This window comes from Merops nubicus, unplaced genomic scaffold (assembly GCF_000691845.1).
Source record: "Merops nubicus isolate BGI_N331 unplaced genomic scaffold, ASM69184v1 scaffold7386, whole genome shotgun sequence".
Taxonomy (NCBI): Eukaryota; Metazoa; Chordata; class Aves; order Coraciiformes; family Meropidae; genus Merops; species Merops nubicus.
Window position 1 is genome coordinate 7,318 of NW_008615554.1, and position 14,974 is coordinate 22,291.

At 38.2% G+C, this 14,974-nt stretch overlaps 1 protein-coding gene across 1 annotated transcript in view; it reads left to right on the plus strand.

The window, feature by feature from the left end:
• Positions 1-1,602: 1,602 nt before the first annotated feature.
• The window catches only part of LOC103775109 (RNA-binding protein 33-like), a gene marked incomplete at both ends in the record, with an annotated part of 46,413 nt that continues 33,041 nt past the window's right edge, over positions 1,603-14,974 (plus strand). The window contains 5 exons of the mRNA XM_008942553.1: positions 1,603-1,681; positions 5,963-6,011; positions 7,929-7,999; positions 10,025-10,337; positions 11,415-11,525. Coding sequence (XP_008940801.1) covers positions 1,603-1,681; positions 5,963-6,011; positions 7,929-7,999; positions 10,025-10,337; positions 11,415-11,525 — 623 coding nt within the window. The remainder of the gene's footprint in view (positions 1,682-5,962; positions 6,012-7,928; positions 8,000-10,024; positions 10,338-11,414; positions 11,526-14,974) is intronic.

Genomic DNA, 14,974 nt, shown 5'->3' on the forward strand with positions numbered 1-14,974 from the left:
GTCCTCACATGAAGCACCTCCTCCCCCTCCTTCTTCACTGACCTTGGTGTCTACGGAGTTGTTTCTCTCACATATTCCCACTCCTTTCTCTGGCTGCAATTTCTGCTGCCTGGTTTGGTTGTTTTTCTCCCTTCTAAAATAACTTATCTCAGTGGTGCTACCACTGTCACTGATGGACTCAGCCTTGGCCAGTGGCAGGTCAGTCTTGGAACTGACTGGGATTGGTTCTGTCAGACACGGGGAAAGCTTCGAGTGGCTTCTCATAGATACCAGCCCTGTAGCACCCCTGCCTCCTGCTACCGAGACCTTGCCATGCAAACCCAGTACACCCCATCTCCATGTTTTCTTCTTTCCTCACCTCCCACAGAGTAATACTGAGAATTATAAAAAAAAAGAAAAAAAAAAAAATCCTTGGCTGATGTTCTCAGTGGTTTTGTGCTCTGCTGGTGCCGAGTATTCCTCTCTTTCTACAAATTTTTTTGCAGGCACTTAACCACACTTGGCACAAACATTGGCTTAGAATTTCTCAAGGAGAAACATCCATAGATGTTATGCTGTGTTGTTTACTGATTTTTTTTTTTTTTTATGTTATTGCCTTGAGGGCTAGAAGAAAAATGAGAATGTGTGGTTTGAGAAAAATGATGCCTCCCTGAGGTTTGTTAGGTATCATGTCATCCTGGAGCTGTGAGGCCTGTGTACACTGCAGCACTTGCTGTCTCACAAATGGTGATGCTGGCAAGGGATCCTGTGTTAGATGTGTGACTATGAGCTTGTTTTCTAAAGGAGAGCTATAGCCTGCATTGGACTCTGACAACACTTAAAATGCCAGAATGAGATACTTCGTAGTGCTCATTGTCAGTGTTGGCTGTCGCAGAACAAATAAGCATTAAAAAAAGTAAACCTGGCTTCCTGTTTCCCAAAGATCTTTATGTCATGCGTGTATGATGAGATAAGCAGAGAAGTGATGAGAACAGGGAGGTGGTGGGGGCATATGTGGAATAGTTCTTACAGGCTGCAGTCACCACAGATTGACTGGCTGGTCATTTTTGAGGATTTTTTTATGCATCCTGCTAATAGGGATGGAAAAGGGCTTTGCATGGATGTGATTCAGCTTTGGATTTTGGTAGGAGTTGCTCATAAATAGAGCATGAGATGTGAGAACTTTGGGGGGGTTGGAAGAGCTGGAGGCTCATGATGTTGGCTGAATGGAGGTCCAGGTCTACACGACAAACTTGGCAGGATCTTGGGCCCTCTTTTGGTATTGTTTCTTCGCTGCCAGTAATATTAGGTCTGAGCGCTCCTATAGCCGTGAAACTTAACTGTCTGTCCTGGAAAAGTTCTATGAATTATACTGAAAAGTGTTTCTTTTTGCTGTGGGGAGATCTTGACAGAGAGAAAGGATTTGGCATGTAACGTTGTGCTGTCTAGATTTAAAGGTGGCTGATGTGAAGATCTATCTGTGTAAGAATTATGTGCTGAAGAGCTATGATCTCATCTTCAAGTGGTGTTGGTTTATAATACACTTCTGTGAATCCCACCAAAGTGGTTGCTTCAGAAATTTCTCATTTCAGTAAGAATGATTTCATATCACCTTCTTTACAGATGATGACTTTGATCAATTTGATAAGCCTGGTGCAGAAAGGTCTTGGAGAAGAAGAGCTGGCGATGATGACTGGGACAGGTAGGTAGAATATTTTCAGGTTTGCTAGATTCTGAATTCTCTTGCTCTGTTTTCCCTTTTTGGCATTCTAACATGTAGAGCAGCACATATTTGGATACTAATGAAGATGTTGGTTGCTCTGTGTGTCAGCCAGTGGTAGATTGTGCCAAACATATATTTGCCTTGAGGAATATAGAGAGTGCTGTGAAGAGATACCATTTAAAACTGGATAAATATGAAGTATTTGTGGTGTGTAATTAACATTGCAATTAATGTACTGGTTTTCTTTTTAAATGTTTAGTAGATCTCAGTGGTTTAGTTAGATTTAGCCCAAATTTTTTTTTCTTTTTAAACTAGGTATTTAAATTCTTATCCTCAAAGTCCTATTTCAGTTTTCCATTAAGGGAGAGTAATGGAGCTTAGCTATGGGCTTCTATTGAGAAAATTTGACTGTTATAAAGATTTAGAAGTATGTATGAATGTGATTATTTTGTGGGAGAACAAGAGTATGTTCTTCTGCACCAAGGCACTCTATCTGGGAGAGACTTGAATCAAGCTGCTGGCCAGATTTTCTGTCTTTTCGGAGAAAACTTTTCATTTTTTTTGTGTGTGGTTTTTTTTGTTTTGTTTTTTATGATTCCTTTTTAGTAATATAGAGGCTTGGTCAGACTTTGCCAGTGGTCTTTGCTGTAAAAAAAAAAAAGGGGGGGGGAAAAGCATTCTAAATAGATTTTTTGGCTTTTCTAATAATTATTCAAGTGATTGTAGTAAACAAATTTTACCCTAAGTAGTTTTCCACTGAGCTGAGCCCTTGGAGTGAATCAGCTACTCTACACGTATCAGCGTTCCAGAGGGATTAGCTTCCTCTTCCCTGCTTTTCTGGAGGGTTAAGTGGATTGTGGTTGCTGCTGTAGGAGCCAAGAGCGAATAAGGGATTTGAACAGTAGCTCAGCTATACAGCGTTGTGCTGCCTGCTGCTGCGGGGTGCCTCCTCTGTCTCGTTGTGGGTTGGGTGGTGAGCTGCCTCCAGGAGCTCAGCTGGTTTGAGTGTCATGAAGAGGACTTGCTCAGGCTGGTCACTGTGCCGTGCTGGCTCTGGGCCCCAGCTCTGCCTCTTCAGAAATACCGAAGCCAGAATTGCAGGCAGGGTGCTTTGTGTTAGAATTTTCTGAGCTTTTGGTTGTTGCTGACTTTGTGGTATGAATAGGTGAGATCTCTGATGCTGTCTGGTTGCACTTCTTTTTAGCTGTCCTCCTCTTACCACTTCAGAAAATTTGGAAGAATCAAACAGCTGCTGTATCGGAAGTTGTTAGCTTACGGCCAGTGGTAAACTCCCTGGGGCAAAGCTATTTTTAGAGGTCTTGAGAAAGGTCATAGGGTATTGTCACTTAGCTGAGACTTTGAAGCACATACATGAGGATTCAGTTTTAGAAAACAAGGTTTTGTTTATGTGTTTATTATTAGCTGCATTATCATTTAAGATTAATAATTAAAAAAGCATATTCTTTAGTGAAATTGTGGGGGAAGTGATTTCAGGTGTAGTGCTGGGGATTCCAGAATTTCATCTTGCTGATCACTTCAGAATTTTTTAAATTTTTTTTTTTTTTTTTTACAACTGTAACTAATAGGCTAGTATTTGCATGGTTTTGAATTCTTATTTCTATTTTAAAATTAATTGATTTTAGGTTAGATTGCCAAATTGTCTTTGGGTGTCTTAAGTTCTGTGGTTACCTGGACAATTACAAAGGCTGTACATGAATGTGTTGACTACTGTAATTGCCTGAATTTTAACAACTGTCCTAATTCAGTATAGGATATAGTTTCTCGAAGATGGAGAAATGGCTGAATGAACACAGTAGATTTTTTTTTAATTCTTCATGCTTTATTTTGTAACCTAAATCACTTTTTTGGGAGTGTGTGTGTTATGCTGTTAGTCACACATCTTGATCAGCCATCACCTCTTACAGTGTTGCTACTTAATTGAGTCCCATCCCCCAGTTATTTAAATAATTTTGTATTTCCAGATCTCTTTCCTTTCTCAATCACTGGAGGGTGATAACTGAGACTGGGAAAGTCCCTGTTATTTGGGAGTACAAATGTAACATTGTTCTTGGAGAATTTTTCCCATTACATTACATTTTTTTTTACAAATTCTTTTCCTGTGCCCTCGCTAGTGCTCATGTTTAACGAGGCATGCTCATGAAACTGGAGGCCAGAAAGGGCCTGTCTGACGTCTTTATTACAGACTGTTAATTTATACTTTTATCTCTGAGTAGCCAAGAGCTTGGGTTTGGAAGAAACATATAAGTTCTGGTGATACCCTGTGAGATGACAGGGCTGATTTAGTAGCTGACTTCTGCTGAAACTCGCTTGTTCTGACCCTTCTCTGAGATCATTCCTTCTTCCACACTGGCAGAAAACTTTCTATTTTCTGTTGTCTGTATTTATTATTATTTTCTTTTCCTCATTGGTGAGCTGAATTTATTTGGTGAGGGGTATGTTGAGTATTGGGAGTTGAGGAAGGGGGGGAAATGGATCTGTGTCTTCTGAGAGCAGTGAACTCTTAGTTTCTTAACCTTAATTTCCTACTGTTGTGGTTTTGAAAATACCTTTGTGCCTTGATCATAGTGAGGGTGAGTTCCCTTTGGAACTATCACAGATGTATAATTTTATTCCCATTTAATTTATGAGACTTAGTGTGGTATCAGATTGCAAGCATGAGTTTTTTTGTTTTTCTCAGCTAGCCTAAGATCTTTTTTTTTTTTTTTAGTTTATTTACTTACTTTTATTATTTTTTAACAATTGGATCTGGTAATTCTGGTCCTTCTTTCTGACAGAACTTCAGATTTGGCTATTTCAAAAGAAGCTTGTGATAGGTCTGCTTTACTGTGCAGGCAGTGTTACTTTGTTTATTCAAAAAGTTACCAATGGTTATTTTTCTTACGATTTGTCAACGAGAATGTTGAATGACATGGAAAATTTCAGTAGGTTTTGAGGGACATTGAGAAACACTTTTGCTGCTGTTATGAGCTTCATTTATGTGCTACTGCTAATTTTTTTGATTGTCAAATAATAAGCCAAAGGTTTTAAAAAGTCTACAATACATATATAATTACTTTTATTGACCAAATGTTTATTTTTTTTAAAGAACCACATTGAAAATGTTTATTAGTAATCTGTTGAATAGCCCTAACTATATTTAGATAATTTAACTTTCATTTTCTTTTCCTTTTTGATCTGAATTTCTTACTACCTGAACTTGCTTTTCTTCTTTGAATGCTACTATAACACACACCCTCGCCATCTTTTGGAATTTCTCTAGTGCTGTTTTATTAAAAGCTGTCAGTGGTCACCCACAGTGCTGGGAAACGTTTTCAAACCTTTGGGTGCGTTTGTCAGATTACTGGCAGCTGAAGAGATTAGTGACTTTTTCCTACTTCAGTTTTGGCTCTGGTTTCTTCTTTAAGCATTTCTATTGTGTAGCATTTTCTGTCTCTGAAATAAAGGGCTTAAATTCTAGTCAGTTTGCTTTTTGGAATGTATGATGTGTTTTATGTCCTAATTTCTGTTTAATATTGTAGTGAGCATGAAAGAATTGCTATTTGTTAATGTTCAGTCATTCCTGGAACTGTTTGAGATCAGTAACTATGGACAAATACTGTGTACTGATGATAAGGTCCTATTTAGGGTTGGTTTGGAATGTTATCTGTTCTCTTCTAGCCCACAAGATTTTTATTTCTCCCTGCATTATCTGTACAGTAACCAGCTCTGAAAGACATGTGTCTTGTCTGCAAAACCAGCTTCTAGCACTAATTTATGTATTGGCATTGGCTTCCCCATTTTCAAGTATTTCCTGCATAGGCCTAAGGAACTCTTATATATATTCCCATTCTGTTCATACAGCCCATTCTCACTGTGGGGTATTTAAATTTTATATAGTATCTAAGGCATAATGCTTTTATTTTTGTGTTAGTTTTTTTTTTTTTAGTGTGTGCAGGCAGAAGGAGGGTCACATTCTTGAATTACAGCTCATTTCAAATCACCAGAGTCTTATTTTGTTATCAGATATGCGTGTTCTAATACAGGCATTGGTCTGTAATAAGTGATTATTACAGAGGGGGGGAGTCTGTTTCTTTTAAAATACATTATCACCTTTTTCAGCTTGCAAAATGCTTTGCTAAAGGAAATCTTTGTGCAGATTTAGTAACAGTTCTTCTTAAGTTAGTTTTTTAGGGTGTGTACCCTAAATGGTGTTTTTTTCAGGTTTTTAAGGTTCAGCTTAAATTTGTTACTGTTTTCCAGTGAACTTGACGATGACTTGCTTGGAGAGGATTTGCTAACTGGCAAAAAGGTAAGAGATGCACATTAAAGTGAATTGCTACAGATACTATAATGTGAAGATTGTTCAGCTTACTTCATTTGTTTGCTGTGGCCTTTTGTGTCTTTCATGGTCTCCTCCCTGACAGCCACAGGTACCCCAGATCTGCCTGGTTGCCAGAGTGCTCTGTGCCCAGAGCCATTTCCTTTTGTGAACTGCCTCCAAGTGTGGCTTTTCAAATACAACGTTTAGAAAAATTAGAAATACTGTCTCAGAAAAAAAATCAGGAGGTGGTTCTCAAAATGAGTTTCTCTGTGGCTCGTGTTGCGTTAACATTTAGAAACTCAAAACAGCCCACCGCCACTTATGCCTCCTGAGTGCTGATGGGTGTTCTGGAGAGCTCAACTGCAACTCCCGGTTTCCTGGCTGTTAAAAGTTACTTATCAAAATACCAGCAATATTTACTGGAGAGTACATAAAAAAACCCAGTCAGTGGTGTCTGTTAAAGATCCATTCACTGCACACAATCCACTACTACTCTGTCTGGTGAGTAGGCAGAGGATTTCTCCTTCTACAGTGAGCGAGGAATATGAGAGCAGCTAGCCTTGGAGAACATAAACAAGTCATCCCTATCTGCTATGAAATCCTAGCTGATACCGATTTCCAAAACTGGTGTCTCTGAAAATAACTAAATATCTGTTCGGATTTGCCAGATATCTGCAGGAGAAGACAGGGCTTCTGTTTAGGAAATCAAACTGGCTAGTCACCTCTTTCATCACTTCATCTGCTAAATGGATTAATTTAGAAATAGTTTAAATTTAGAGTTTTAGTTGGAGTCGTATAGGTTTGTTAAGAAACTGAGGTATAGTAAAAGTTGAGTTTTAGTTGCTCTTAATCACACTCTAAATTTTGGAAGTTAGCTTCTTGAAATTAGTCTGTTAGTAACTGCTATTAAAGCTAGGAAGTTCCTTTGTCTCATGTAGTGGTTTAAAAAAAATAAAATTCCAAGAGGCTCAGGATTGCAGATGTGTGTTAAGCAGTTATTAAAACATAAGCAGTTAGCATTGCATACACCTTTGTAGTTGAATTGGGAGTTGATAAAGCTCCTTACTTATCTTAAAAAAAATTATCTGTGTGATTACTAACCCGTATGAAATTTCTCCAACGTATCATGTGTTCTGTGCTTTTTCTTGTTTTCAGTTTGCCATGTTACAGGGCTCTGAGTGGTATCTGTGGGTATGGACTCCTATGATTAGTAATAGATTTCTCAGGAAGTTTTCCCTGAGCTATTGAGGCTAAACTTGCTTCTACTTAATCTTATTCCAGTACTTTTAGATAAGTCTACCCTTGTTTAACCTTTACGCTTCTGTTACTTTAGGGGTATGGATATAATGTTGCTGAGCAAAAAGGCAGTTATCTCTTCCTAGTGGGTAATTATTTAAAAAAAAAAAAAAAATTAAAGGAGAATTTCAGCTGCTTCTTTTTTTTTTTTTTGTTCACATAGAAGCTAATTATGGTTTTTTTCCAGTTTTCTTCATATCATCATATCCTTTCCCCCTCTCTAGAAAGTGAAGTAACTTAGTGGATTTTCTTGACTTGCCTAATGCATCAAGGTCACAAGACAGGGCACTAAAGCTAACTTTCTTCTTGGTATTTCTTACGTAAGTTGTCATCTCCGGATGTATTTGAGAGTGAATCCACAAAAACTGTTGATAGCTAGGCAAACTTGAGTTTTGTCAATGTCCATAAGACTGTCAAACATTTGTTTTACAATTTGTTGCCTTGTGTAGTATGTTCTTATTGAATTAGTTAACTTCATTGGAGATATGGTCTTAGTCTGGGATGTGTTCTTCATTATAGTTATTGTTCAGAAAGTTCAGTAGTTTCAGTACCTAATTAGTTAAAATTTTGTATCCTTTATGTTCATTATTGACTTTTTCTGAAACCTAGAATCAGTCAGACTTGTCAGATGAAGAGCTGAATGATGATCTTCTGCAAAGTGACAATGAAGAGGAACAAGAATTTCGGTATCTCTTTCCTAAATCTTGTGTTTTGGATAACTCAAAATATATTAATGACTACTATTACTGATAGCTAGTAACTACTAAACTGAAGTTATTGATGTATATCTAAAACAGTTTTGCTTTTTATGTAGCCAGCTACTTAATCGTGTGTATGTATGTTCAGCAGCATTGTTAGCATTTCAGTAAAGTGACTTTTTTTTTATTGAATCTGATCAATTTAACTCAAAACTATAAAAAAAGCTTATAAAGAAGAAACTGTCATCGCCTGTGCATTTAGAATTATTTATAAGTACTTGCAGAAGTCTTGTTTTGTGCCTTCCTGGTATCATTGTAACCTTCCTTCTCCTGGGAAGTCCTTTTTGGCCATCTTACTTTTTAAAATATTTCTTAATTCCTAAGACCTTGAGGTGAGGAGCTTCATATTTTGTAAGGCTTGATTTGTGGCTTAAATATTTGTGTACAATTACACAGCAGACAATTTTGTACAGAGTTTATAGCCTGGAGTGGGTACTTCCATGGGAGTTTATTGAGGATCTGGCCTTGTGAATACACTGTGGTGATACAGCTCCCCAACTGAATTTTGGGCATTACAAGTTAAAATGAGTGTCTTGACACTTCCACATTTCAAGCTGGACTGCAGGGGGAAGGAAGTGATGCAGTACCAGTGCTGTTTTTAATGGCCTGTGTGTTTTGCCAGCTTTTCCTTTACTTTTGTTATATACTATGCAGGCATGGCATCTGAAGGGTATGAATATGTATATAACATTGTTATATATCAATATATAGATACGTTGTTCTGAGATTTTCTTTCTGACCTTGGCTGGAGTTTGGGTAAGGAGTCAGGCTGTCAGTCTCTCCACTGGCTGCTGTTTTCCTCCCTGCAGGAATGAGGGCTGGGCTGTTCCTTTCAAAATGGGGATTCCCAGTTAGGCCCTGGTGTTCCTTCTCTGGATTTGCTCCTTGTGAGTCCTGGGCAGCAGGGATGGCTATGTGACTTCATGAGTGATGAGAAAGGGTCTGAAATGGGATAATACTGCTCAGTGGAAGCAGGTTTCTGCAGACGAGTTCTGCTTTTTAGCAGATTTATTGCAAGAGAGTGAGAGCCTGGCTCCACTCCATTCCCCTATCCCTCTAGTTCCATTCAGACACACTTAGGCATCTGTAGTTTGGAGGATAATGATAATCCTGCATAATGTCTTAATTTTTGTGTCAAATCTTCTCTGTCTTATAGATGCAAATAGTTTAAAGCTGCCTGGATCTCGTTTCTGCGAACTTGGGAAAATAGAGACTAATAAGAATACAGTTAAAAAAGAAAAAAGTGTTTCTTGTACCTGCAGCCCTCAAATCAAGAAGAGCTTTCCCCCCTGCTTTTCTAGTTAGTCTGCAGTTGGTTAGTTGTGATGTGTCGATGGCACTAGCTATTGTTAATGTAAATTATGAGTTACTCTTTTTTTACTTTTCCTCCAGATTATATATAATCTTGCCAGTATTTGTATTGGTTTTTTTTCAGTGCTAGTGTTAAATTAGAATATGTTAGGCATTTAAATGGCAATTTTTGACTAGATATTTAACATTCTTTTAAGTAGAACATTAAATCTGTAATAAAAAATGTAGGTTTGAATTCTAAATAATCAAGAAAGAACAATATTAATACATTAATAAAAAATAATTTACTAGTGTTTTCTGTAAGATTGGGAAAACAGATGCAGTTATAGTAATTTGGTGTATTTTTTGTTAGTCTTGGAATTAAAATTGAATCCAGTCTGCTCTGGTTACCAAGCAGGACTTTTGGCAGTTTGACCTGCTAAACCATCTGGTTGGTTTGATTCCCCTGGTCAAATAGCCTGCAGCTGGTGATAAGCTGCAGTACAGTCTGCGTTGTGACAATATGGCATGGACTCAAATAGGGTGTGAGGTATCATTTTGTTCACCAACTTAGACAATTTGTATTTGTTGGCTTTGTTTTGCTAAAGCTTTTGTGAGCAGTTGACTGCTGTGTTTCAAGCCCTCCATTTTCCCCTCCCCGTACCGTAGTTCTCAAGGTGTCACCGTCAGCCTCAACGCTACGTCTGGCTTGCTCACCTCGTACGACCTCTCTGAGACCATCAACGATCCATCAATAGAACACGCGTCTGAGTATGATCAAGGGGAAGATGAAATTGGTTATGGCAAATCTGAAGCACCTGAAATGTATGCTTCAGAGTATGCAGAGGAAGGACATTATGAAGGCAATGATCCTGAACTGACAGAAGACCAAATAGAGTATGGGGAAGAGCCTGGAGAAGAAGATGAAGTGCTAGACCTTGAAATCAATGAACCCCTAGATGAATTTCCAGTGAGTTTCTTTCTATTGTATCTTCAGAGATAACATTGCTTCACGTGCATAGGGTTTTAGACTGATTTAAAATCTGTTTACCTCCCTAGGGAGGAGGGGAAATTAGACCTATTATCACTGTCTGCCAGTTTCTTTATCTAGGCTGTGACAAAGTTTGTGTTGACAGCTTGTTTGGCGGTAGGTAATGCTCCTTTGTCATGCTGGAAGGCAGTTGAGAATCGTGACCTTGAGGATTGTATCCTTAAGGAAGAAAACAGCTTTGTGTGGTGGAGATACACTGCCAATTGTTAGAAGTACTTAATGCAAAAGCTTTTATCCAGGCTTTAGACAAGATCTGATAAAGTCCTTCGAAGGTGAAAAGATTATTGACCTGCTAAAGACATCTTTAAGGTGCTAATATCCCAAAGTGATTGATGTCCTGCTCGTTCATCCTTTTTGTAAGTGAGAACTGTCTAAACCTGAATAAAGAGATTGGAGGTTAGTTCAGAAAATGTCACCTGCATAATTCAATATAATTTAAGCAGTGTATTAGAGAGTGTGCACTGGCTTTAATTGCTAGAGAAATGATTTAATCTTAATTAAAACTGTATGTGAGCAGTGAGGTGTTTTAAAACACAAGTAAACTTACTTAAGAAACGTCTTGCTGTCATTTTGTGTTCATAATTGCTCAGAATTGAATATGTAAGCACCTGCAGAATTTATTAAGAATATTTGTTTTTGATGGGGTAAAGTCTGATGTTATTGCCTATGTGCTGTAGGTGCATGTTGCCTTTGGTAAGAAGATACTGCATGAATTTGTAATCAAAGGATGTAGAAGTACAGAAACAGATGGGACAATAGATGAATGAAAACTGATTGGGTTATGGCTTTGATAATATAGAAATGATTATCTAATTGAAAGGTATAATTAGAAGTGCTTTTATGATATGTCACTTACAACTGACAGTTGTGGTAGGTACACTACTTCTCTTCCCCTTCTGGAACCAGTAACAGTGCATACAGACTCCATCTCTTAACGAGTTTGCCATTCTGGCAGCTTGGCCTGTGTCTTTTCACCTTCATGTGTTATTGCCTTAGGATGAAGATTACATGCAGTCATATAATGAGCAAGCAATGGAAGAACAAGAAGAATATACAGCTGATGAGGAGCTGGAAGAATCCCAGACGATAACAAACGAATCAGAAGAGGTATGCTGTGAATTTAATGAAAACTTAAAAGAAGTAATTGCTTCAGAATTTGATATTGTAGGATTGCCCATATTGCTGGGTAAGAACTGGTGACACTCGGCCAATGTTGAATTATTTGTGGTATTAGACTTTGTGTAAGATGAATTGTGGCAGCATTTATATTGTCAGATACATTGGATGCCCTCTCCCACTTGGGGTGAAAATCCTAAGGGTGAGATCCCACTTTGAGGGGAGCATGAGCATGGAAGGTTCTCTACATGAGAAAGGCAAAGGTCCAGATTGTTGTTTTGGGACTGAAATATCTGTGAAGTTTATTTTAATTCTTCAATTAGGAAAAAATCCAGATGAGTTCATTCATTTGCAAGAAGAAAACTTATGCCAGAAGCTATCAGGGGTGCCTTCACTGGTTATAACCTGGAACAGTGGTAGCATACCTGTTATTAATTTACAGCGGGATTTTGATGTGGGACTTTTTTCCTTTCCCCACCAGGAATCTGCTTTAATATTACTTTTATTCCAGTTCTTAATTAAATAGGATTGAATGGATTACCTGCTGAGAAGTGCAGTCAGAATGTGTTCCCTCTTTGGAGCTTTAACTCATCAGGAAATTAATTCCTCAAAGACGCAGCAGCGTTATTCTATGAAGTTCTAACAACTGGGTGTGCTGCGATGCTCTAGTTGAGTCCAACTTACTGTAATAAAGCAACATGCTTTTGGGAGGAGAGATGCACTGAAAGGGGCCACCTGCATTGTTCAGTCTTTGTTGTTGTGTGCATGACATCTGACACAAAAAATACCTTAACATAGTTAATTTCCCAATTCCCGAGTATTAAATCTACCCTTCCAAAGAAGTACACTTCTTATTCATTCACTGGCTTATATGTACTTTTCTTTTGGTGTTTGAAAAGCAGACTGATGCATTTGTGCTATCTGTAGCTACAGTCTTTATGAGACAATGAGAACAGTGCCCATTGTGTAAAATTAAGTACATAGGTGGGATTTGCTGTCAAACTTGGTGCTTTAAAGCACAGCTGCTTTTTTAAAGTATTAAATGGTGAGAATTCTGTAATCATGTTGTCTAAATTTGTCCAATTCAGAATTCCTTTCATTCATAAGCTAACATTAATGCAAACTTTTAATTGATTTTATTAATAGAGCTTTTGGAGAATTTGTCCATTATATGATTTGAACATTTTGGGCACATCTTCATTCAGTCGATCTATGTTCTGGCTTTATTCTGGTGGTCTGCAGATTACCACAAGTTTCTGGTTTCCAAAATAGTACCATCTTTTTCTTCCTTTATTATTTCACATGTAGCTTATTTACATTTGTCAGTAGGCTCAGTATTGCACTCTTAAAATGACAATACCACCAAAAGCAATAATGTTTGTAGAGTGCTTATTACATGGTTAGATGCATACCTCCAGCTCTGAACAGTTTTGTTCTCTATTCAAGTGTTACACAACAGCACTCCTCCTTAGATCTCATAACATTCACTGCTTGTAAAGAAGAGCAACTGTTGGCATTCTCCTGTAAAAATTGCAACATGAGAATGGAGCTGTAATAGATGCAGTACAAGGAAATAGTGATATTTTTTGGTTGAAAGTTGGCATCCGAATAACGAAGAGAAAAGTGAGAAAGTGTTTGGTAGTGTTGTATTTTAAGCGGTTTCCACATTAAAACCAAAAAAGGCCTCTTACATTGCATGAAGAAATTTTGTAAACCAAGAGAAAAAACAACCTGCTGGGGAATTGGAATGTGATGGGAAGGAAACTGGTGAGTAAGGAAAGTGATACTCCTGTTAAGAGGAGCACTCAGGAGAAAGGTGTGAGGAAGAGACAGGAAAAGTTTGTGTCTCTGGCCAGACCGGGTTCAAGGCATGCTTTTTCACTTGATATTTAATTTGGAAGAGTGCTTAGAACTTGGTCTTTGAATAAGTAACATTTTGTGGAGCTTCCTTGAAAAATGTAGTGATGCTTCAGAAAGTATTTTTGCCTTCTTAAAGTACAAAGCAAAACCCAATGCCCAGAAGCTTCAGATGCAAATACGTGTGGTAAAACTGTCAGTTACATGAGCTATCATGTCCTATTTTTTTTTTTTTTTTTTTAGAGGAATAGTATCACTAATTATTTCTGTTAAACATTCATAACTATAAGTTCCTGCAATTTGAATTAATAATTTTTCTGGAGTTTTCATTGGAAGTAATCTCTTATGGAGACTATGATGGGCGGTTCTCACTGTTATAAATTCAAACCATGTCTTGGGTTATGCTGGTAAGAAATGATGAGAACTTAATTAAAAAAACATGGCATGAGGAAGTTCTGCATAGTGCTTTTCTTTCGGTAGAATACAGACTTGGCAATAAGGAGGTCAATGTGTCTGTTGAGTTGTTCCATCTGTATTTAGCAAAAACTTAAACATTTTAGTTCTCTGTTCGATTTTGAAAACACTAGCTGTCAGCCTTGAGGAAAATGATAAAAAGAGTGCATATCAAAACAGCCAGGTTTTAAAAATATTTAGATGCTCCTAGGTTTGTTTTATTTTCCCACTTTTCATCTGTGAAGTGGAGGTATCCTTGGAATAGGTGTAACATCCTCTTGCCTGCTCTCTGCTATTTCTGGATCCCTTAGGATTGAGGAATTGCTGCTATTTCAGGGTTAGCCTCTGGTAGAAGCCTCCACTGCTTGTGTTCTGGCTGAGTTTTTTTGTTTTATCTTTGTAGTGCTTCATGTGAAGGGAGTCTGGTTTAGCCTTTACAGCATTTACCTGTTTCGTACTTATTAGAACTCTCTGGCACAAAGCTCTCGAGAACACTTGACAGTCCTGTGTTTAGGAGGATCCTGTGCTAAGATCAGCATTTATCGTGCTGACTGGTGTTTTCTCCTGCTTTCCTTGGGCTCTGTCTCTTATCAGCCCTGCAGCTGCCTGGTAAGCTGATCGGGACAGGAGCACTCGCTTGTTCTCCATGGCAGATCATAATCCAGCGTGGGGAGTTCTGGTCAGTGGCTGGGACTTACGGCATAATTATTTAAGGAGGATGGCAGAGGACTCTGACCTTGTGATAGAAGAAAGGTCATTATTTTTCTTTGTGTGGAGGGGTCAGCAAAGCTCTTGGTAGCTTTGTGCAAGATGTCATAATGGGAAATGTTAAGCTCCCTTTAAGAACAGCTGCTAAGAAGCCTTGGCTGGCTAGTTCAGTCACGTGACCTCAAGTGGCTGTTGAAGGACTTTATATGCAGAGATATTCATCATTAGCAGTTATTAAATAGGATCCTGGTAGAACTGGTACATATTAATTCTGTGTCTGCACTTGTGTCTTTCCTGTGTAAATTTGTGTTGAACCACAGGATCCATTCATACACTGTGGTCTTGGCAAAATAACTCACCCCGTTAGATTGGAAGTTGGAAAAGAGGATCTGAAGAGCTCGCAGGCTACAACTGTTGAACAG